The sequence below is a fragment of the Falco biarmicus genome, chromosome 2 (assembly GCF_023638135.1).
Source record: "Falco biarmicus isolate bFalBia1 chromosome 2, bFalBia1.pri, whole genome shotgun sequence".
Taxonomy (NCBI): domain Eukaryota; kingdom Metazoa; phylum Chordata; class Aves; order Falconiformes; family Falconidae; genus Falco; species Falco biarmicus.
This window is the reverse complement of record NC_079289.1, coordinates 20,061,129-20,084,093: the sequence shown is the minus strand read 5'-3', so window position 1 is coordinate 20,084,093 and position 22,965 is coordinate 20,061,129. Positions and strand designations below refer to the sequence as shown.

The 22,965-nt window shown below is 39.0% G+C and overlaps 1 protein-coding gene across 3 annotated transcripts in view; it reads left to right on the top strand.

Annotated features, from left to right (window-relative positions):
• Window positions 1–22,965, top strand: part of CRYL1 (crystallin lambda 1) — a 61,621-nt gene that overhangs the window by 15,398 nt on the left and 23,258 nt on the right. For 2 of the 3 annotated variants that reach the window (XM_056327725.1, XM_056327724.1), the window contains 3 exons: window positions 442–568; window positions 13,429–13,590; window positions 17,716–17,910. In XM_056327725.1, coding sequence (XP_056183700.1) covers window positions 442–568; window positions 13,429–13,590; window positions 17,716–17,910 — 484 coding nt within the window. The remainder of the gene's footprint in view (window positions 1–441; window positions 569–13,428; window positions 13,591–17,715; window positions 17,911–22,965) is intronic. The other variant, XM_056327726.1, reaches the window with a different exon arrangement.

Below are 22,965 nucleotides of genomic sequence, written 5' to 3'. Positions count from 1 at the left end.
ACCAGATTCAACTGGCCCTTTCAAACCCCTGTACAGTTAAACAGTGTTCTTACAGCAAGGCTTCGTAAGAAAAGGGCCGTTTGTAAAACTAGATGAAGTATACTGAAGGGACCCCCTTCCCATTAAATGAGTGGGAAAACTCATGCTGATCCTGCATCAGTGAAAACAAGTTTGAGGTAGTGACAAGCATGCATCTAGGAGTAGATCTTAAAGCTGTCCATGCTTGAAGAGAAAGAAGAAAATCTTATGAGGGAGCGAAGAGAAATGACTGAAATGAACCTTTGTATTTTTTAGTATAAATATATGTTCTGGATGGCAAGTAGCTTCTTAACTATTAGTTTTGTTTGTTAAGTAGTGTTGTTAGTACTGTGCTTTTAAAAAAAATTAATGGTGGCTTAACAATTGTAAAGTATTTAAATGCATTTATATTGTTTCTGTCAGCAAACAAATGAAAGAGATGGAGAAGTCGGGATTCCTGAAAGGAACTTTGAGTGTGGAGCAGCAGTTGGCTCTCATTAGTGTCTGTACAGACCTGAAGGCAGCAGTAGAGGGTGCTACTTTCATTCAGGTAAGCAAAGATTTGACAACTCCTAGCAAACACTTTAGAAGGATGATTCAGAGCTGAGGTGGGCAGTGGAGTTCAACATCCTGACCCCATAAGGATAGTTGTGCTTGTTAAAGTTCTGTCTAGCCTAGTATCCTGACATGGGAGATCATGCCTCTTTGCAAGGTTTCCTACTTAAGAATCCTTGGAAATTTCTTCTGGCTTATGTTGGAAAAGGCTGGCAGTTAAGCTGAGAGAGAATTTGCTGAACTACGTGTATAACAAAGACTGTACCTGTTAAAGACAGATGTGAGGGAAAGGTAGGCAGGAGATTCTTGGGGAAAGATTATCTCTTAGGGAATGTCACATATTTTAGTGCTGGGGAATAAAATGTTTCTTCCTCTCCAGGTATGTAGGAAGGGCAGGGAGTATGGCTGTACCCAGAGGTGACTTCTGTTCTGACTGTGAGGAAGCGCTGTAGCTAAAAGCAGCTACCTCAGAGAGTGTTAAGAGTATTAAAAACAGGGTTGATGTGTAGGGCTGGAATCTGTGCTGCTAAGTAGAATTGGTGTGGGGAAGAAGCTGAGTTACTGGCCCGAGGATAGTCTGTGGCTGCTTAACTCGTAGCATGCTTACTGGTATGGCCATAGTTCAGGGAACAGGTGAATCAGGGACCGTTTCTGGGGCAAAATATGAGTGAGTTTGCATTAGACTTGGTATCTTCTAGTCTATGTGATCCCCCAGTATTATTCTAGTGTTGTACCACTTACTGTCTCTCCATGTATGTGTGCATGTTTACAATTTATACTGTTTCAGGCTGTAAATCCCAGTCTGCTTAGCTGTAACACATCCCTAATAACAAATTAAACTAAAAGAGGACAGATTTCTAGACCTTTTCTTCCTCCCAAGTTGGTGAAGTGGAGGGGGAGAGAACAGGAGGCAGAGCAAAGCCTCACACAGGGGTCAAGGTGTGAATGCATTATAGATTTTTGCAGTGGTATACTATTTTGTGTTCAATTCCTTTTCTCCAGATCATGAAACTATATACTGTTCCCTTAATATCTTACTCCTTCATCAGTAATGAGCTCAGAGCTTGTCAGTTTGTATTAATGTTTTCACCTATATCACCTACCTCTGTTGAGTTTAATCTGCAAATCTATTGTCTAGTCAGTCAGTCCTGTGAAGTCCTTTCAAATATCTGTGGTTGTAGTGATGATGACTGACTTAATTTTATGAGCTAACTTTCACATTGTTTATAAATGGATATAACAGTGGGCACAGATACCTGTGAAACAGCACTAGTCAGCAAGTTCCGTAAGAACTGACTGTTCTTCCTACCTTCTGCTTACTATCTCTTTACCAGTTATTGTCCATGAAAAGACCTTTTTGTCTCACATGTGACCAGTTAACTTCCTTGAAAACTTTTATTACTTTTTGTTGCAAGACTTCTGGGTATTCACAGGAGCTGCACCACTACATGACTTCCATGCCTGTGCTTGCTACTTCCTTTAGAGACTTCTACTAGGCCTGTGTGTCAGGACTTCCCTCTGAAAAGTTTCTTTGATTCTTTGCCATTTATGTAATACTCATTTGGTGCTACACTTCTCTCTTAACTTGCTTAACAGAGACATAAGGCTTACAGACTCATTGTTGAGATCTTTCCTGAAGTTCTCTTAGAAGTTGCATTATGGTTGCCACTCTTCTGCTCTTTGGTACCAAAATAGTGTGCATTCAGTTTTGTTTCAAGTCAGTGGTTCTAAGTCATTGTTACTGTGTTGGGTAATTCAGCCATATCAAAACATGTCCCAGTACCTTGGTTCTGGTTCCCCTTTTGTCTGTTCTATGACTTCTTCAGCTGCTTCCAATGTGAGACACACCCTGGGAGTCCCCAAGACCTAAGGCTTTGGTTTTTTGCAAGGATTAGAAGGAAAAATGGAACAGTTGAAAGAAATCACTGATGTGTGTGTTTTCCAGATGATCCTTCTGTACTGTGATCATCTCTTGGTCCTATGCATTCTTCTTCATACGTTTTTGAAGAAAGGAAGGGGAAAATTAATTTTTTTTATTATTATTCCTCCTGTAAATTGCGAGGGGAGTGGTGGTGTTGTCTTTGTTGCTTTGTGGGTTTTTTTGCCAAATTAACAATCTTACATGGCTGTGTTCATTTGGGTAAAGCATGAACTTTGTGAAGGTTTCTTTCTTGTTTCTACTAGACTCTTCATTCTGCCTGGTTTATTTTGCTTTTTCAAGCATTTCTTACTACCTGGTATGTCCATGTAGTGTTTTTACTTTCTCTGTATGTTATTACCTGTAAGGATCTGATCTTTCTTGCTGCCAACTTTGCATCTCCCTAGCATCCTCACTTTTATTTTACTATATTCTCTTGAAGCTGAGCGCAGCTGTGGTGAAGTTCTTGGCTTTTGTTGCTCAGAGAGAGATGCTGGATTTCAGTATGCTATTGTTTCTGTTAGAGAGGCTTTTCAGCAAGGTCCTGCATGCTACTTCAAATTAAATCAAGGGCTGCATCCTCCTTGTGTGCATCCCCCACCCCATCAGAAATAGGTGTTGGGCATATGTTGCAGAATCAGTGTAATTTTGAGTTGGAAGGAACCTGTGGGAGTCATCTGGTCCAATCCACTGTAGAAGCAACTTACATCAGCTTGCTCAGGATCTGTGCGGTTGAGTTTTGAATATCTCTAAGGATAAGCACTTCTGGTCTCTTTGGTTAGCTTGTTACAATGTTTGATTATCCTCATTGTGCATCTTCTTTCCCAATATCTAATTGGAATTTCCCTTCTTGCAACTTTAGTCTCTTGCCTCTCATCCTACCAGCATGGACCTCTGAGAAGACTGTGTGTTTCCTTCAGGTAATTGAAGACAGCAGTGTTGTGTTGATAGTCTCTGAAGAGCAACAATCTACCTGGGGTAACTCAAACCTTCTGGTACTATTTTATGTTCCCTTAGCCCTTTTGATGTCTCTTAACATGTAGTAGTTTAGTGTATAAATAAATAAAAATAAACTAAGTAGCTGCAGTATGCCCATGGGCATCAACTCATACTTGTAAAACACTGTTGGTGGTATTTTTATCAGCTCATCATTTTCAAACCATAGCATCAAATTTTGGTTTGATACAAAGTGCTAACAAATACACAGTGTAAGTGGGCAAATCAAACTCGTCCTTAATTTGCTCTTGGAAGAGTGGTGGAATGGATATGAAAGAGTCTTAGTTCTAGGCTTATAGCCTTATTTCAGCAATGAACGGACTGCTTTCTAGCTGAACCATATTAAACTTCAGAAACATTGCCTAGTGCAGCTTTGAACCTTCAAGGACAAAATGAACTAATTAGAACACTTGCACTCCTAAGTTATGACTTCTAGTTACTTAGAAAATAAAACATCGGTTGCATTGATGTTAGTTGAATACAGAGGATTCTATTTTCTTGCTTAATGATATAACCTACTGATTAACTCGTTAGAAAACTTCCATGAGAACTGCATTTCTTTACCAGAAATTTCAGTTGGTTAAATCTTGACAACTTCTCAAATTTGGCCTTTGTGGAGTAAGTCCACTTAAAGCTTTAAAAATTTCCTTGATGTTTGCACTCCTTAAATGAGTTCTGCAGACATTTGCCTTCTATGTTGTTTTCATAGAACATAACTTAAAACAAATGGAATGAAATAGTAAAAAGTGAAAATTCTTAAATGACATTAATGAAGATGTAAAAGTGAAAAAGATGCAAGAAATAATTAGGACTGAGTAAGAAGAAAATTCATAGCAGTAATGTCATGAATCTTTAAAAACAAGGTATGCCTTGATGTGTATTATTTTATATATTTCCTCTCCTGAACATTTTTATGAAGTAACCTGTATTGATTCAGAAGGAAATCAGTCTGGTTTTTTGCTCTAAAACAGAGTATTCACCCAGTTTCCCATCTCAGAGCTTTTGTATGCCACTTAAGAGTAAGCATAATCTATGGCGTTTAGTTGGATGTGTACTGCAAGCTTCTTGCATCACTGAAAGCTTTAATTCTGAAATAACTTTTCCATTAGCTGAAAACCCCATGGAGACAAATTAATGGATACATTTGTACTATAATATCCCTGGCATGGGGCTATCATGGGTGAAGTAAGCATTTCTTAATATTGTGCTCTTAACTTTCCTGCATAAATATATGATGACTTTGGTCTTCTGTCCTTATGTGACTGTTGGATACTGTATTTATTAGTACTCCTTTCACTATTAAAACCAGATTTGAGTGGATGTATGTCTAGTTCCTAAATAATATAAGCTGAATAGAAATCAGTGCAGCACTTACATGATTTCTTACCACAATGCTAGTAAAATGTAAACATACTTTTTTAAATGCTTTGCTTTGAAACAATTTACTAACAGAATAATAAAGTTTACTAGCTCTCAGAGGAGGATAAGATGACTAACTGTTGCAAGGATCTTACTCTTGACACTTGAACTGCAGTGTGTGCTGGTGAATTGCGAGGCCTGGCTGGGCTGGTTGAAGTTGGACACGGAGGGTGGCTGAGGGGTGATCTCTGAACCTGTCAGTCGTGCTGTGGCATGGGACAAAACAGACTGGCAAGGGAATGAGATTAAGCTTGTAGCTTGTAACTTATGGTCTTGAGGTATTTATCCTTTTTGCTTCTAAAGGAATTCTGCATAAAAGCCTTAAAATAGTATCACTTCAATTTATTTTTTCCTCCTTTAAAAACAGAGAGTGTACATATGCGCACCCCTACCCCCAACATTACACTTGCAGACTCTTTTGAACTGGTGATAACACTAACAGGTCTTTCATGGTCTCTTTTAGATCTCACTGGCTCTTTTATTTCTCCCAGTTAGACATACTTAGAAAAAGTGTTAAGCAGCTAAAAAACAGCTTTCAAAAAGTGTGGTGATATGTCAGAACTGGAAACCAGCATTGACTTGGGAGCCTTGACAACAGGTGTCTCATGTCTCCTTATCATCAGAATTTGTCTTTGATTGTCTGGTACTGGTTTGTACTTCTAGCTTTTGTTTTACTTTCCTGATGGCTTTCAAGAACCCTTTTACTTCTGGGGTTGAGGGAATACCTGCAGACAGCAATGGGTGAAGATGTCTGCAGCTGTCCTGACCTCGTAAGACAGAAGACCATCCGCCCAGTTTGGAAGTGCATTAATAATGTACTTCTGTAAATACAAAGCTGCTAGAAGGCAGAGTGTGCAAGCATTGCAGTAACGTGGCATCTTCTGGACTGGTCACTGGTCAGCTTTGAGCACTGGAAGGCAAACATGGCTCTGTTTGCTCTTAGCTAGGTAAATATAACCTTAGGCCTGGTTTTACCCTACTTATCTTAAATGCCGATCTGAGGTACCAGAAGTTATGTTTTGGCTTCTGAGGGAGCTTGTTTTAAGCATGTGACCTGACTTGCCGTCTACATAGAGGTTTTGAGAACTTGTTTTTCTGATTTTAGAGTTTGAAACAATCTGATCTCAACGACTTGCTGTATCAAGTCAGTGTTTGAGTTGAACTGGAAGACAATGTTTGGGTAGACAGCTTGCCAGTGTCACTGCTGTGGTGCTGCTGAATAGACTTCTGGCCTTCCAAACTTTCTACCATTCGTTCCTCATCTATCCTGTGCATATAACAACTGGTGTTGTCTACCATTACAGATTTGAATATGGGTTTGGTCCCCATTACAGGAGATTGTCATATTTTCCATCAAAATGCTGGATTTCACCTCACCAAAGTGTTATTTACTTGTATGGGGTTGTGTGGTAGACAATCTTGCATGTCACTCAAGAGGCAGTGATTTAAGAAGCATTAGATTGCATGCTGGTATGAGCTCATAAGTTTAAGAAACTAAGTTATCACTTTAGATTTGAAGTGAGTTATAGCCCCCCAAATTATTTTTTTTTTATTAGATTAACCTGAAAGTACTGGTGTTTTAACTGATACTTTTACAACTGTACTGTAATAAGCTTACTCATCTACTGTCCTTTAGTTGATGGCTTTGAATTCTATTAAAGCTTTGCTGAATGTGAACTTAACACTGTTCTAAAAGCCAGGCACTTTCAGATTTACTCTAAGATGCTTCTATAACTGTATTTTGAATGGAAATGTAAAGAAGTTTAAACCCTATGAATCAGAGTTAAACTTGGGGGGGTGTGTGTGTGTGTGTCCTGCCCCACCCCATCTTCTGCTCCTCAGCAGAACAGTGTATGAGAAGACCCCACCTTTATTATAAGATTAATCTTTACCTTTTCTGCCCTACCAACTGCAGAGTGATCCAAAATCAAGCTGCGAGGGGCTTCAGAAGTTACTTAGTATAACCCCTTCTACAAGACAGCATCAGTCATACCTGGACAGCTGTCTGTCAAAAATAAGTTAACCTGTTCTTAAAATCCTCATGGGATGTGATTCCTTCTGCTCCCCTGCATTAAGCATTTTATTTTAGTGCTTACCTGCCCTGTAGAAAGTCTGTAACTGAAGTCCCAGGATGTGAAGCCCCCATGCCTTTCTATTTGATGTCTATTTCTTATAATTGTGTAGTCAAATGGTGCTAATGTGGCCCTGTCGTTATTAACAAATTGCCACTCTGCTTTTCATTTAAAGGAGCTGCTTTCTTTATCATGCTTTCTTACCCTTGGCTTACAGGATAGAAGTTCTTGTTCAAGTTCAAAATAAAATCTTAGTTGCCAAGATTGTGTGGCTTGTTCTGGGCTAACTGGAGTTTTACATCTGAGGAGTCTTTTGTTGCCAAACATATATTGGTTAATGATCTAGTATTTGGACATGTGCTTGAAACAGTCTTGGAGAAGGCTTGTATACCAGGTATGTGGAATAAATACCTGCAGGGAGAAAAGGGGCAAACAACCTGATGAGGTTCTGTTGCCTTGTGTGTATCCGGTATGGTTTGGGTTCCTGCATCACCTGTTTCAGGGTCAAAGGACCACTTAACTGCACCTCCCTGCAGTGCTGCACAGCCAGGTGCTCCTCACCCCCCTGCTTCCCCTGTCATCACCCTGGCTGCTGAGGGCTTGAGTTCTAGTCATGCACTAACTAATCATAGAATGGTTTAGGTTGGAAAAGGTAGTCTTTAAGGTTGAGTCCAACCATTAACACTGCAAAGTCCAACAATTGACATAATCATGTTGGTGATCAGAATCTATGCTGTCAGTTGTTTCTGTTGTTCTTTTTGTGATGGTTTTTTTCTCTGATCTTACTCATTTTAACTGATCAAAACGCTGATGCCATGCTGAAAGGTGTGCAGTAACCTGGGGACTCCTTCAATAACAGCTGTATGTACATGTCTCATGTTTCTGTGCTGTATCCCAAACCCATACAGCACTGAGCAAGAATGTGTGTCTCCTCCCAGCTGCTGTCCCTGCCTTTACCCTCATATGAGGGTAATAAATCTTTCTAAAAGAAGGCTTAAGTAAATGTGTTTTCCCCCACCACCTTTACAGTTTGAAATGATGTGTTTTTATTTGACCCCTTGTCTTAATTAACATCCTGGTATTTTTACATACTATCCATCTTTAAAGTGTCTCAGAATAAGCATCTAAAACGACTTTGCCATTTTGGGAGGGAGCAGGATGGAAAAGTCCAAAATACTTGCAATCAAGTATTTGCATTTGAAACATAATAGTTTTGAATTTTGTGAAACTACCAAACTGATGTAACACATGAAAAATTGTAGATAGTTGAGCTAAATCATAATAGTTAGTAATAATATTAGAAGCAAAATTGATACTCTGATGTAATAAGCTGTTCTGATTTAAAAATATTAAAAATACCATTTTATTTCGGTGCTTGTTTCACTAGCTGACCTCCCAAACTCTGCAGTCAGAATGTCACTCTTTTTATTTGCAGGTGGCATAGTTCCCCAGGTTCATGTACATGACTTGTTTACCGAGTAGAATGTACATTAGTGTCTGACATAGAATACAAAAGAAATAAGCTCTGGTTTCCTTAACAGAAGGTGCATCTTCAGTCTTCCAGAACAGCAATACAGACCTAAACCCTGCAGAATAATAAACTAGCATGTCAATACAAAAGCCTAAACAGAAATAATATTAATAATTAGCACTGAAATACTAATTATAATAGTGAGCATTTTAAACACTACTTAAAATATAATTTGACTCGGATATGGATTCTATAAAACAGAAACATAGCAGTCTTATGCATCCGCAAGTGAAGCAAATAGATGCAATCTTGCTTTGATAACTTCAGTAAACTCAACTTTGCCAGTAGTATTGGGGGGAACAGTTGTAAAACAGTAGGGTTTAATTTGCAGAGATTATTTTAGTATCTGTACTTTTTTTTTCTGAAGTCAACTAAGTTTTTACAAGAATCTTTTCATTATTATAATTATTTATATGTAGTAAAATTATATAAAATAGTTGTATTTGACTGTACAGTCACCAGCTATAGTAATAGTGCTTTGAAATCTGTTTTGTTTAATTAAGCTTCCAAGTCTCATTTTCAGGTATTTTTAATGTCTGTCATTATACAGATAACCTGAATGCTGTTTTAAATCCACAAATCCCTCCTTTATGTAGGATTATGTTGGGCAGGCTTTGTTTTGGAAATAGGATGTTCCAAAGTGACTTGGTAGTATTAAAATAAAGCAGTTATGCCTGAAGTCTTTTCTGTTAAGTTCTTTACCCAGTGGATTATAACTATGGAAGGTAATGAAAGTATTTGTTTAAATGGACTAGGCACCAAAACTTTCAGAAAAGCTGCTTTTCTGAGATTCAGAACTCATGTCTCTTAATCCTGTGAAGATCTTTATATTCACAGAAAAAGCTGGACATAGTGTGGTTCCTGTTGCAAGAGTGCTGGCATTCTGGCTCCAGCTTGTGAGATTGGTGCTCTGAAAGCTGCTGCTACATCTTCATTCCATGAAAGGAGAGGATTACTGTTACTTGGCTCTGGGATCTGTTATGCAGAAGTGCCTCAAAATTGTCAGCTAAATTGCAGCACTGAAAAGCTAAGACTATTTAAAATGCTGTAAATTATATGTGTATAAATAGAGAAACAGAGCCAGGGTTTGTGGCATGTTTGGAGAATCTTCACTTAACTGCAGAAGATGAAGAGCATCCTTGTAGCAATCAAAGTGCTTATGGCTTCTGAACAGTTTACCTGCTGCTTGAAGCCATTTTAAATTTACTGGGAAGAGGGAAGTCACAGAAGTCTTCAAAATAATTTTCTACTGTGGTCAGGGCAAGGCAACAGGGCACTTCTGCTGTGGCAGCTGCAGTATAGCAGTGAAGTACAGCTTTTGGGGGTTAGATGGTGCAAGATGAAGGTAGGAAAGGAATAAGTATTTAATTACATGCTGTGAGCTAGCATGCACAAAGCTCTGCTCCAGTTTGAATGAGGAGCCAGTTGAGAGCTTATGAGTCAGGATTAACAGGACCATCAATGTGGGAGGCATTGTGGTAGATGTCTGCTACAGGCTAACCTGATCAAGAAGAAAAGGCCTTCAGACAACTGGAAGAAGCCTCACATTCGCAGGCTCTTGTCTTCATGGTTGGAGCTTCAGCCACATCAGTATCTACTGGAGGGACAGCACAGGAAAGTGCAAACAATTCAGGAGGGTTCTGGCATGCATTCATGGTAACTTCCCGACACAGGTGATTGAGGAGCAGAAGAGGGGACATGCAGTGCTGGACCTCATATTTACAAACAAGGAAGAGCTGATGGGAAATTTGAAGGTTGGGGGTGAAGCCTTGGCTACAGGAACTATGAGATGGTGGAGTTGAGGATCCTGACAGGAGGTGACAGACAAAAAGTGGGATCATGGCCCTGGACTACAAGGGAGAGAAATTTGGCCTGTTCAGACCAAAATCACCTTGAAAGAATCCTATGACGTGAGATACAGCCCTGGAATGAAGGGGGCTCTAGAAGAGCTCAAGATTAATCTGTCTTCAATTGCAGGAATTTACATTATCATAAACGTTCATATGAAGATTTCCAGGCAAGAAATGTTTTCTTGATTATGTTTTTAATATGCAGCAGCCAGAATCTAGTCAGGAGGTAGGAACTCATCACTGTGCAGCTGTGGCTTTCAAACTTCTTTGTTCAACAGTTCCTTATGCTTGGTGACTACTGCCAGGCTCCATACTTGCTATTGAGAGGGCTTGATGCTGCTCCTTGTGACGCCATCTCTAGATGACCTTACAGAAAGCAGCTAGATTGTTGCTGAATGCTTGCTGATCTTTGAGCTTCTGCATGCCAGTTTAAATCTCTGGCTTTCATCTTATACTGCCGTATATAGGACAATGCCATGTATTTTAGGGCCATACCACTGTGTTGCAGTGCTTTTCTTCAGGCCATGCTTTGTTTCTTTTGCCTCCCAGTGCTAACCAGCCCATGGTTTTCACAGCGATTCCCATTGCTAGTGTAAGGAGAAGGTATTTTGCAAGATAGTGTTTTGGGAAGTGTTTTCCTAGAAGGTGGTGTACAGGTGAGTTGCTAGCTTGGCATATCTGAGAAAGGATAGGAAGAACCTGGGTAGATGCCAGCATTTAAATACAGGTAAATGAAGTTGTGCGCTTAGATGAATGTGGACACACGTGCGAGCACAGATGGTGGGTAGCATGGTGGGAGAGGCCTGTACGAAAACTAAGAGACGCTGCATTTAAACAGGTAAAACTCTGTAGCTTTCCATGTACTAGCATTTGAGGGTTGTGTCATTTAAGTGTAACTTTTTAATTGGGGTAGCTAAACCTTGCCTTGTATTGGTGTTGTCTGCTAATAAGAGAGTCTAGTATGTGTTTATTTTTGTGTAGTTCTTTAAGAGTTCATAGGCTGGTCAAATACTGCTGTGTGTTCTCGGAACGTGTATTTGGATAGTGTAATGTCTGTTACCTTTAAGCCTTTAATTCAATGCAACTCTTCCAGGGGGTGGGTTTGAAAAATTAACTGTTGTGTTCTGATCAGGCAATTAAAAAAGATGTCTATAAAGTTTAAATTGGAAGTCAGATTAGTAGCAACCTTGTTCAGGTGCTCAGGCCTTGGAATAAAGGCGTATTGTTCACTGCAAACAAGAAGTATGCTCTCTACAAAAAGGGCACAGAAATATACAGTGTCACTTAAAATGCGTAGAGGTGTATGCTAACCTTTTTACACTGATTCTTTGAGAAAGACTGTGGTAGCTTTAAAACTTACCTTATCTGCTCACTGTTTGATCTTCTCTTTCTCAGGGTAAACAGAATAGCTTCAGACCTCTCCAGGCTCCATAACTGACAGCAAGCGAGGTTCTTGTTTAATGGATTGTTTAGAGCTTAATTTTCCCCCTGTTCTTCAGGGAATTGGTGTCTCTGAGAAAATAATTGCATGCTTGAGGACAGAAACTTTATTGCAGTGGTCCAACAACCTGAATACAATTGTGACACTATACAAGTAACTTCAAGCAAATAGCTCATTCAGAAACCTTATGTAACCGTAGCAGGCTTGAGTTTCCAGCAGATTTCAGTTTGCCTTTTTGGTTATCATCTGATGTGAGAGGAGGCTTAGAGTTTCAAGTTCACAACCCTATTCAGAGCAACTCTTTTATTAGCTTGAACAGTATCTGCAGAATTCTCTCCAACTTTGGCTTTACTAAAAGAAACTATTTAAACTTAACCAACAAGGAGGGATCCTGGAATTATAAGCAAAGTATCATTTTGTTTTGATAAGGCTGTCTTATTACTTTGGGCTCTATCTGGAGTTCTTAAATGACCCTGGTTATCACGTCTGCATCGTGGAACTTCTAGTACTGTTCCACACAACTTGCTTATTTTTTAAGATTTCAAATTACTTTTAACCCATTTACTGGCCCTGAGCATATCTGCCAGAGTCTGTCTGAAGCTGCAGGTATTAAATGCACATTTTGGGTTATATTAAATATATAGTCTTTTCCCCGACCCTCATGTGCAATTCAGCATGACAGGTGGGAATAGGTTAGAGCTGGAAAAGAGTGGGTATTTTCTGTGTGTTGTAAAGCTGAAGTTTTGCAAGTTTATATCCTGTTTGGATTTTTTTAAACCTTTCCAAGAAAAACCCAGAAAACAAGCTGGCTTTGTTCCCCTGTTTTCTTCTCGTAGATAGAAGTCTTTCCTGTTGATTGTGGGGAGATCCACTGTAGTTACTCTACCATGTCCTTGTTGTTCCCAGACTGGTGGACTCCATGCTTTCCTTCAGGTAGCTCCTGGGGATAACTTTGAAATTCTAATGACTGTAGAGTGTAGCTCTTGGCTCATACATGTGAAATTTCACACAATACTGCAGAGCTGAACATGCTCAATAGCTTTGTGAGAAGTTCTGATGGTATGCATTCTACTTCAGAAATCTTTCTTGGAGTTGAAATGAATAGAGATGTTTGAGCTTTTTAAGTGTGAGGGTCACTGAGAGTTGTTTCAGTGCAGGTTCCAGAACTGTACCTTGGAATCTCCTGCCATAGTACTGTAAATTTATTGTCTTTTGAGATGCACCTATTTATTTCCATCTTGTCTGAGAGAATATGGACTTCTGTCATGTGGGAGTCTCTTAAAAAACAAACAAAAAAATGCGACCAGGTCTTATTCCTCCGTACTATGTTATCTCTGCGTGAGTAGAAGTCTGTGTTTTAGACAAAGCAGAACCATTTGTTTTGCGTGGAATCTCTTGTGGTACAAGGTGATCCACCTTCTAATATAGAGAAACTCTAGGGTTTTCCGTTCCTTTATATGTGGGAAGGTATTTTTGTGATATGGCTTAGCATTATATGTAGGCTGATAAAAATAGGTGGCTTGTGCTGTGTTCCTAGATGCCAAGGTGGGATCAGTGAAATCTGAAATACATGGGTAAATACTATTGAACTAGAAGACTTCTAATACTGGTTTTTGTTTATATTCCAGGAGTGCACTCCGGAGAGCCTGGAACTGAAAAAGAAGATTTTCAGTCAGTTAGATCTTATTGTTGGTGACAATGTTATCTTGAGCAGCTCAACCTCTTGTCTCTTACCCAGCAAATTGTTCACTGGCCTTAAACATGTTAAGCAGTGTATTGTGTCACATCCTGTAAGTATGATGGCATGTTTTGTTTTTGTAGTAGTAGTAGTATTACAGGTCTTTAACTAAACTGCATCCCAGACTCTTCCCTGCAGGCTGAGAGATACAGAAGGATATTTGGAGTGCTTGTGTGTCATTGTTAGTGTGCAGGGGCCTGACTTCTCTGAAAAGCTGTAGTCTGGTCATTCTGTGATCAGCAGCATCTAAATTGAGAGGATATATGCATGTTTCATACTGTTGGCTCAAGGTATGTTCTGTGTAAGCTGTTGTGCTCATATTGTTGTGAGTTACTCAGACTGCTGGCTCTCAAAATGGAGGAATTCTGTGTTTTGAAGACAAACCTGTAAAATTCCCTACTTTCTGCTTGTGGCATTGTTAGTCTTTTCTAGTGTCCCTTCAGCTGCTGTTGGATAACCTTAAGGATCCAAACAGTGAGCTGCATGTGCTTGTCAGGTAATGTCGATGAAAGATGGGAGCTTTTGTCTCTGGTTTCATCAGACCTCTGATGCAGAAGCAGGTATGCCTAAAGAGGAAAAGCAGGTGGATGAAGTAGAACAAATTGTACTTGGAGCTGAATTTGCATGTTTTGTGACCAGCTGGGACAGGGCAGTGATGCAGTAATGACATGACTAGAGGTGGCAGCAGAACCTCGAAAGGCTGAGAAGCACTTGTGAGCCTCTGTAGAGGTTTATGTGGGGCTGCCAGACAGCAGTTTATCACATCTCTCCTCAGCATGGCAGAGCATTTTGTTTTGATCACTGGGATTCTTACTGCTTCCGTTTTCTACTCCTCAACAGCTAATGAATTTGTAAGCCTAATGTTAGTCTGGTGTTTGACAGATGAGTTAAGAGGACTGTTACGAAGGTTTGCAGTATCTGGAGAAAGGTACTGCTCTGCTGTCTGCAATTTGATGACTACATATTTTTTCTCCCGGGCATCCCTCGGAGTGTAAAGTAAATGTTAATTCCCTGGGCATACTTAAGAGTGGCAGTGTGAATACAAAAATACAGCACTACTTTACTGTAATGTCTCTGTAGCTGCCTGTAGCCTAATGCTGTAGTGTTGAAGCATTTGGTCAGTCCCTTCCTGATGCTCCTCCACCATCACCACTGTGCATTGGGTGAGTGGAAGCAAAAGGAACAAAAGGATTGGTTTCTTTGTTTTCAACCCCCCCCTTTTTTTTTTTTTAATTAAAAGGAAAAAAAGATACACTTCAAATTACATATCTGTGCCTACATTTAGTCTTTCTCCAGTCTAAAATTCAGTAGTTTCTTATCTCGTATTTCCAGGGTTGTAACTTTCTGTAGCGCAAGAGAAGAAATAATGTCTCTTCTAGACTTTTGTATTAAGTAACTATAGCTATGATCTATTTTTTTTAACCAATTCCTGGGCTTCTGCCTATTCTCTGACTGCTTGTCAGTCTTTGATTTTACGTTACTCTTTCTTACTGTTTTCCCGAGTTGGTACATACCAGTTAACTTGTTTTGTTTAGTCTGAGCTGCAGTCTTTAAAGGAGCCACTTCTGAAACCAGGTTTTATCAGATCTAGAAAAGGTAGCTCGTCCCTCTGTAAACATTGTCTAGGTTGCTGTTGTAAGGACATATGTATTTTCCAAAGTAAATACTCGAGTGCCTTAAAATATCTAATTGTTCTGAAATGGCTTTGAAGGGCAAGTCAGACTGTTTTCTTAGTAATTTCAGATTCACTCAAAGGGGAGTCTACTGGAGAAGCTGTGCACTAGTGTACTTTTCCAGGGGCCTTTGTGCATCTGTTATATCAGGAAACATGCTTGCTTTGTAGTAGTTACTGGCTCTTGGTGGTTTTTGGTTTAACCATGTCCTTACTAACGTCTTGAACATGACAGCAGGACGTTGGGAATGGTGGCTGCAGGAAGCAAGCAGCTCTGGAAGATACTGTGAAAACAAGAATTGTGGAATTTGATATACCAGAAAAATTAAAAGCTAGAGTTGTAAAGCCTCTGGCACAGGTGAGCGTGTTGAGGAGAAATGAAATGAAATGCCCAAAGGGCAGAAAGGAGCTCATCCCTTTGCTTAACAGCAATAGGTTCAGTAATTAGAAAAAATGAATGAAATCCCATAGCACAGATGTATGATAGGCATGCACACAATACTTGTGGGTACAGCTTTTCTCTGCAAGCAGTTTCAGGCAATGTATTGGTACAGGTCTTCTGCAGAGCAGTTGATTTCTCATGTACTGTATATGCCTGCTACGTCACACAGCTAGAAATATGGAGCTTGAAGGGTCTGTGCTATTGAGCGAAGTCCTTGCTGTACAGGAAACTATGTAATCAAATCACCTTAAAAATGTATTAAGCTGTATCTGTTAGTGGTTTGGTTTGTGTTTTTTTTAACTCCACTACTCCTGTTGGAAGTTGTCTTCTAATTTTTGTTCCAATCTTATTAATAGTCCATTAAAATTAATTTGATGTTTGTTGGCAGCTGTTGTTTAACTTAATTATTTCTCTGCGTTTACTTTGTCATAATTTTTCCTAGCTTTCATGTTTTTAGGGTAAGATAAACTCTTCTGCTCTCTGAAGAAAGGCTTCTCATTTTTAGAAATATCCCCCCCATCCCATGCCCCATTTAATCCAGCTATTACTACTTCTAGTTTTCACCAACATCTGTTCTCTCACTCCTAAAAAATATTGTCTTCCTAAGTCTCATCATGAACACACCCATATACTCACTGTGCCAAGTTCATGAAATAGAATATTTCAGTAAGATGTCTGTCAACACTGATCTTGGAATAAATTTATAATAGCTTCAGTCTTTCTCAACAATTAACTTGCCCTCTTCCTCATTGGGACCTGTGATATACTTAAGGGTTAGAAAAGCCTTCAGTGAACGTCTTGGTGCTTGCAGTGTTTTGGGTCTTGCTAAATTGCCTGGCACCACACCTGCAACAGTGTCCATCATGCTGTTCTTAGCGTTGGTGGTGGCACTGCCAAAGAAACTGACGTGAGAGAGCTTATGTTAGAACACAAGGCACTTTAAAGGGAATTAAGTGTGTTACATCAGCAGTTAGAACAGATGTAACCTGCGTCAGGTTATGTGTTGGTCAGACTGTATGGTAAAGGGAACTGTGTAAGTGCTGAAAAGAAAGAACATGCAGAGAGGAAAGACTGTTTGCACGTTGATGTGATTAAATCCTGTGCTTGCATTTACATGAGCACAGTTAAGGGCAGTTGACTAAAAGGGAGCATGGTGAAAGAATCAGTATGTAATTACCATTCTTTGAATGTCAGTGTTGTTTCTAATAGAAGGAGCTAACATCATAAATTGCTGTTGCCTGAAAACTAGACTGAGAGCTGAGTTTAACACTTTAAGAATATGGCTGGAGGACTGCTACTTTTGGAAGGAGCATGCCAAGTTACTGCCTGCAATACTATGACCTGAAGACCTTTTAGCTGTTTCTATGGTGTTCTTTAGAATTTTTTATTTATTACTTCAAAAATACATGACACAAAGGTCTTTACTTGATGTGAAATTACATTTGGGAAGACTCAGGGAGAGGTAAATTTTTTTTTTTTTTTTTAGGTAGGTACAGTGTTTGAAGGTAACCTGTTCTGCAACTTTTTCACAGTATGTTTTATGTGATATCTGTTAAAGATTTCTGTGTTTAGCCTATATTTACAGGCTTGGGCCAGTAGCAGCTTATCTATTAAGTGTTGCATCTTACAGGTGGTGTTTAGCAATAATTTTATTACAGAGTTCCTGAATATCAAAAAGGAATTGCCTTGGGTTTTTTAGAAAGACAGGTGGTGACCAAATATCTTACAACAAACAGTCTGAGTATTGAGAAAACATCAGTTACTCAAGTGAGCATAAAATCTTCCAGTACTGTTTGAGTGCTGTCGTTTTTAGTGTAGCTCCATGGACTTTGTTGGGGTTAAACGGAGTTAAATTTAATGCAAGATTAAATATTTTTTAAAATTTGTATTAATGCACCAGGTTTTATTGGATTGTTCAAGTTTTTCAGGGTCTGAAGATCATCAGGCTTACTGTGTTCACTGGAAAATATCCATGCTAGTAGCAAGCTATGAGGATGCTTTATATTAACTTGTTTTGTTAACCTGTTGATAGTTGATATTATTCTTTTGCATTTCTTCTTGAGGTAAACCCACCTTACTTTGTGCCGTTGGTTGAAATTGTTCCTCATCCAGAAACAGATCCTTCTACTACAGAAACAACATATGCCCTGATGAAGAAGATTGGTCAGTCTCCTGTCAAACTAAACAGAGAAATTGAGGGATTTGTTCTGAATCGGCTCCAGTATGCAGTGATAAGTGAAGCCTGGAGGCTTGTGGGTGTATGTATTTTTTTTTTTTTCTGATTTCTACACACACACTGCCAGTTTTGTAGATGTGACAAGCAAGATTGTATATTTAAATTTCCCCTAAATTTGTGTCATCTTTGTTAAACTGTCCCTTATGAACGTGAAATATGTACTAACATGTAAATTAACAGTAAGAAGCAATGCCAGTTATAAATAGCAAAGACAGACAAAACCAAAGTGATATGGTTGTAACAACTATTCTTTATTCTGCTTTCTTTTCAGAATATTGTCATTTTCAGGGCAATCTAAGGAACAATCTTAAAAGCACAGAAACCAAAGTAGTGATTTTTCTTTTTTTCTAGGTTGTCTCATAATTTCCTGTTATTTTCTGAATGTTGCTGGCCTGCTGTACAGTGGTTATGAAAATAATATTTTAAATGGGTTTCTCTTTGGCCTTTCAGGAATTGCACTCACAATTTCAACAGTTATTTGATACTTGTAGGTAAAGACAGATTTCTCCTCCTCCTGCCCATTCAGACTTCTAGCTGAGAATCATTTGTTTGTGCCCCTTCAGCTTTTCCCACAGTTACCTTTTCTGTGCTGCAAGGTCTGATCTTTCATCAGGAAGAGCTGAATTATGAGTCTATTGCTATTCTGTTGAGAAGAGATTCAGCTGGGCTTGAGCAGGACTTAATTTTTTCATGGAAAACATTTTGATTTTTCAAGCTGTTTGAAACAACCATTCACACAAATATAGTTAAAGATCATTCAACTAACGTGTTGTTAACATAAGCAAAGCAACTTTTTCCAAAGCAGTATCTAAACATAGTTGCTGAACTGATTTTGCTTACCTGCAGTTAGCTACAACAATATGAAGGATGTGGTGAATAATAATAAGTAAAACAATCTTGTTAGGAAGGAACAGACCTCCTTTTGGATATTTCTTTAAATTAAAAAAAAAAAGTTTATATTATTAAAAAAGTTAATAGTAAGTCTTAAGTATATGATAAGAAAAACCCCTTCAGAAAGCTGTAGTAATGTTGAAAGACACAGGATAGAAAGGATAGTAATCTAAATTATTTTTGAAACCATAATAACACTGGTGAAAAAAAAGATTTTTGAGAATAAAAATGTAAAAACAACTACTAAAAAATGTGAACAAGGAAGGTGAGTAAGTCCATGGGTAAAAAGCTAGCTGAACTGCAATGTTCACTCTTCAGGAGGTTCCCACACAGTAACCTTTCCTTGAAAGGAAGGGGTTTGTCATAGAACAGATCATGCTAAGGACAAGATTTTTGGAGGAGGAAAGAGTAAATGAGTAATGACAGACTATGAAGGAGAAATGGAACTTATGCAAGAACCCCAAAACTCAAATATCAAGTTGATGAAATACTGATTTAGGCACCTTTTTACACAACAATTAGTATAATACTGCAGAAATGGAAACCAGCACTTACAGCTTAGCTCTTTTTAAAACTAGTTCAAAGAGTCATTGGGAAACTGGACCAGTAAGTCTGTGCGTGTAGGTATATTGGTACAGTGCTCTTGGTCAGCACAGGTATCCAGGGAAGTAATGCCTCAAAAATCTAGTAGGATTCTTTCGTGTCTCTGAAAAGCATGAACTGAACTACAGAAGTGGCTGCCATAGAAATCTATGATGCTAAAAATATGAATGGATTCAGGGAACATTTAGACATGTTCATGCTAGAGGAAGACTGCAGAAGCAAGCGACCTCCAGTTGTCAGTCTCAAAGACTGGACTGCTGGGAGCTGAGGCAGTATATATCATAGAAAGTATCACTCTCTATTTGGTTTTCTTACACTCTTTATGGAAAGAGTGTAAGAACACTTCCTGGGCTACTGTTGGAAAAAGTGGTATTGATCTGAGGTGACCTTTCAGTATGAACCTGTATGGATGCTTTTGTGTTGGGTGCTGGTGCGTGGATAGTAACAAAATAGTGCTTGAAGCACTGACAGGTAACGAAAGTTACTTTTGTTGTGCATCATCAAAGTTTTCAAGTTGTTCTGTTTTTGTATAATTTTATTGCATTTCGGGCAAAACCACATTTAAACCCTAACAACTTTGATGGCTGTATTTCCATTCCAAAAGCCTGGACAAATAGCAGCTATCAAAGGTGTATAGTTTCAGCTGTGTGACTTCAGGCTACACACTGCCTTTGATGAGAGGAGAATCACTGCAGTTAGGTGAAAGCTGCTGGCCTTGGGCAGTTTCTGTGTTTCTACTGTTGTGCTGCCAACTTTGTCATTTTTATTGCAAGTCATGTTCTTTTGGTGTTTTCCACTTTCAAAGTGAGGAAAAATAATTTTTGCTTCTGATTAAGTCACTTTTCAGTTCTTGCTGTTGAAAATGTCAGTCTTTGAGAGGCTCCTAAAAATCAAGTTTTACTTGCATTGATTTCTTCTGGTAAGATAATCTATCTGAAAGATAAACTATGAATATTAGCAGGAGAGACATATCAGTAAAGCATTCTTGTCCACAAAAGGATTAATAGTGTAGTCATTTTGGTTAGATAGATAAATTGTTTATATTGCATGAGGCAACCCAAGTCAACTTGGATGCAGAGCACTGATGTTCTTATACCACAGTATTCATAAATAGTTTTATTTTTATGCTAATCATCGTATATTGCTTTTGACTATTGTAAAAGAACACTGAGACAGAACCGTAAAAGATAGTTTCAAGCTTACTTGTTTTATTAGTGGTTGTAAAGGTCTGAACAAGAATCTTTGTATGCCTACAGTTAGCATCATGAACTGATCGGTGCTCCTATTTCTGTTATAAGTTTTATTTAATTTTAACATGGAGAGTGCCTGAGAAAAATCTGTGCTGTTGCTGGAGGACTCTTGTATTTGCACTGCACTGTGTCAGTTCTTTGCCACATAACAAGGACATAAACATTTCAGATATAAATGCTATGTGTGAGCCAGGAGAGAAGCATAACAGCAATCTCCCAAGTGTTTTGAAGCCCCTTTATGTAAACAACTATCTGCTTTTTTGAGGACTTTGCTGAGATGCAGGCTTGAAAGTTCTCATCTGCATCCTTGACACAGAAATATTTATAGTAATGGCAAAAGAATAATCTTACACATGTACATTTGTGCATGTATACTTTTATCAAAGCCCAAGTTCAGACACCTTTGCATGGACAGTCTCTTTTGGGGTTTCGTTTGGGTCTGTTGAGCTTACTCCATTCAAGAAACTGGTGGAAGCTTCTCTCATAGAAGCATTGATGTACTGTTAAAAAAGTCATTGGTGGCAGCGCAGACATGCAGGTACAGCTACACTGACAACATTTATCTGGAAAACTTTCATTGCAGATGGACTGAGCAGCTTGCGGGATATGTTTTAGTTCCCAAATGTAGCTCAGCAACTGACAGCCTGCCAGTCTCTTTACATTAGCAGTACTGTGTTGGCATGTGTGATGGGTGGGGCATGGAGCAGGGATCCTACGATGGGAGAAGAGTTCTTAATGCAGAGCATGAACATGGGGTTGTGTAGAAAGCAATGTGGTAAATACAGCTGCTTGCTGGATGATGTGTGGGGCTCACCAACTTTTGTCATGTGGGTTCAAGTGTAGGGGGGAGGCTAACGCAGCCAGGGATCTGAGGTAAGGCACTGCCAGCAGGTTGGGTTCAGTCCCTGACTATATGGTGCTCAAATTGCATGTGGGCATGGATGCTGGAGCAGAGAGAGAAGTGTAATTCAGGGCAAAGCGATGAAAGTAGCAATGAGTAACTGGGTATACAGTTTGTCTTTGCTAAAGGTGCTGGGGTCCGCAGGAGCATACACAGGGAGGCTGGAAGTTTGAAGCTGGGCACACACACACAAAATATGCTGCGAATGTAGGACTGGGCCAGATGTGAGAGCAGAAAGTAGGGATTTAAGGTGGTGAAAAATTAGGAGGCCTGAAGGTTAGGATCCCAATTTGTAGGAAAGTAGGAGGATGAAAACTCGTTTGGAGACATGAAGTTGGGTGCTGAGAACTTTCACCGTGTGGATAATGAGGAAAGTAGGTTTAAGGATGCAGTAGTTCCACTTTACAAGAACTTAGAAGAAAAGGCCATAGATTGATTTATGTGCCTAGAAAGAATTCAAGCAAGTGCTCCCCTTTGAGGCAAGAGTGCTACAATGAGATGTTTCATTTTGGGTCTGAGTTAGTCTTGCCTGACAAGATGTTGTCATGCAAATGCACGCAGGTGTTTGTGGCAGGAGCTTTTTGCATTAGTTATCTCTGTCTCTCCATACTCCACATTTATTTTGTGAAAAAGCAGATAGTGGGAACACTCTGGTCATCCAGAAAATAACAGCCAGTTTCACGAACACTTTAGATCAGAAGTCTCAAACCTTACTCTGAATATCTAGGACTCTGTTTTTACTGTGGATTACTGAGTGGAATCTTACCTTGGTGAAATATTTTTCTAAGCATCACCTGGAATTTACAAGGAGGTCATGAAATACAGCAGTAGAGATAGTGAGGAGAGCATGGCAGTTTTTCAACCCTGATCTAATTTCAGAATTTCAGCTGCTTTTAAGAACCTGTTAGAACTACTTTGCTTGATGGATCATATGATTAATGTCTTATGAGTCTCTGTTTTTTACTGTATAAGCTTTTGATGCTGTCTTAATATATTTTTTTCTTTAAGACTGGGTTTTAATTTAGGTTATAGTAATCGTAAAAGACAAGAAGAATGGGCAGCCCTGCTATTTTTGTTAATCTTTTGGAAAATAAACAATCATGGTTTGGTATGTGTCCATTTTACTTTTTTCTTACAGTAATCAGGTGCATTGGCTTCAATCCCTACTTAATTTTCCTCTCCCTTCTCAGCTAACTAGCTTGGCAGTCTTTAAATGCTGGCAAGACTTTTAAAATTCCAAATTCCTTATTATTAATAATTGTATTATAGCATTATCCAGAAGACCTTTCCAAAAGATCAAAGATAAGGTAGAGGGTTAAACATCTAGTTACAGTGTCTCATAAAAGGGGGCTATCATAAAAGGAAGTTTAAAGGGCCAAGGAGAAAAACAGTGTTGATACTATGTGTTTCTTACAGGGTGAGGTGAGTGAGG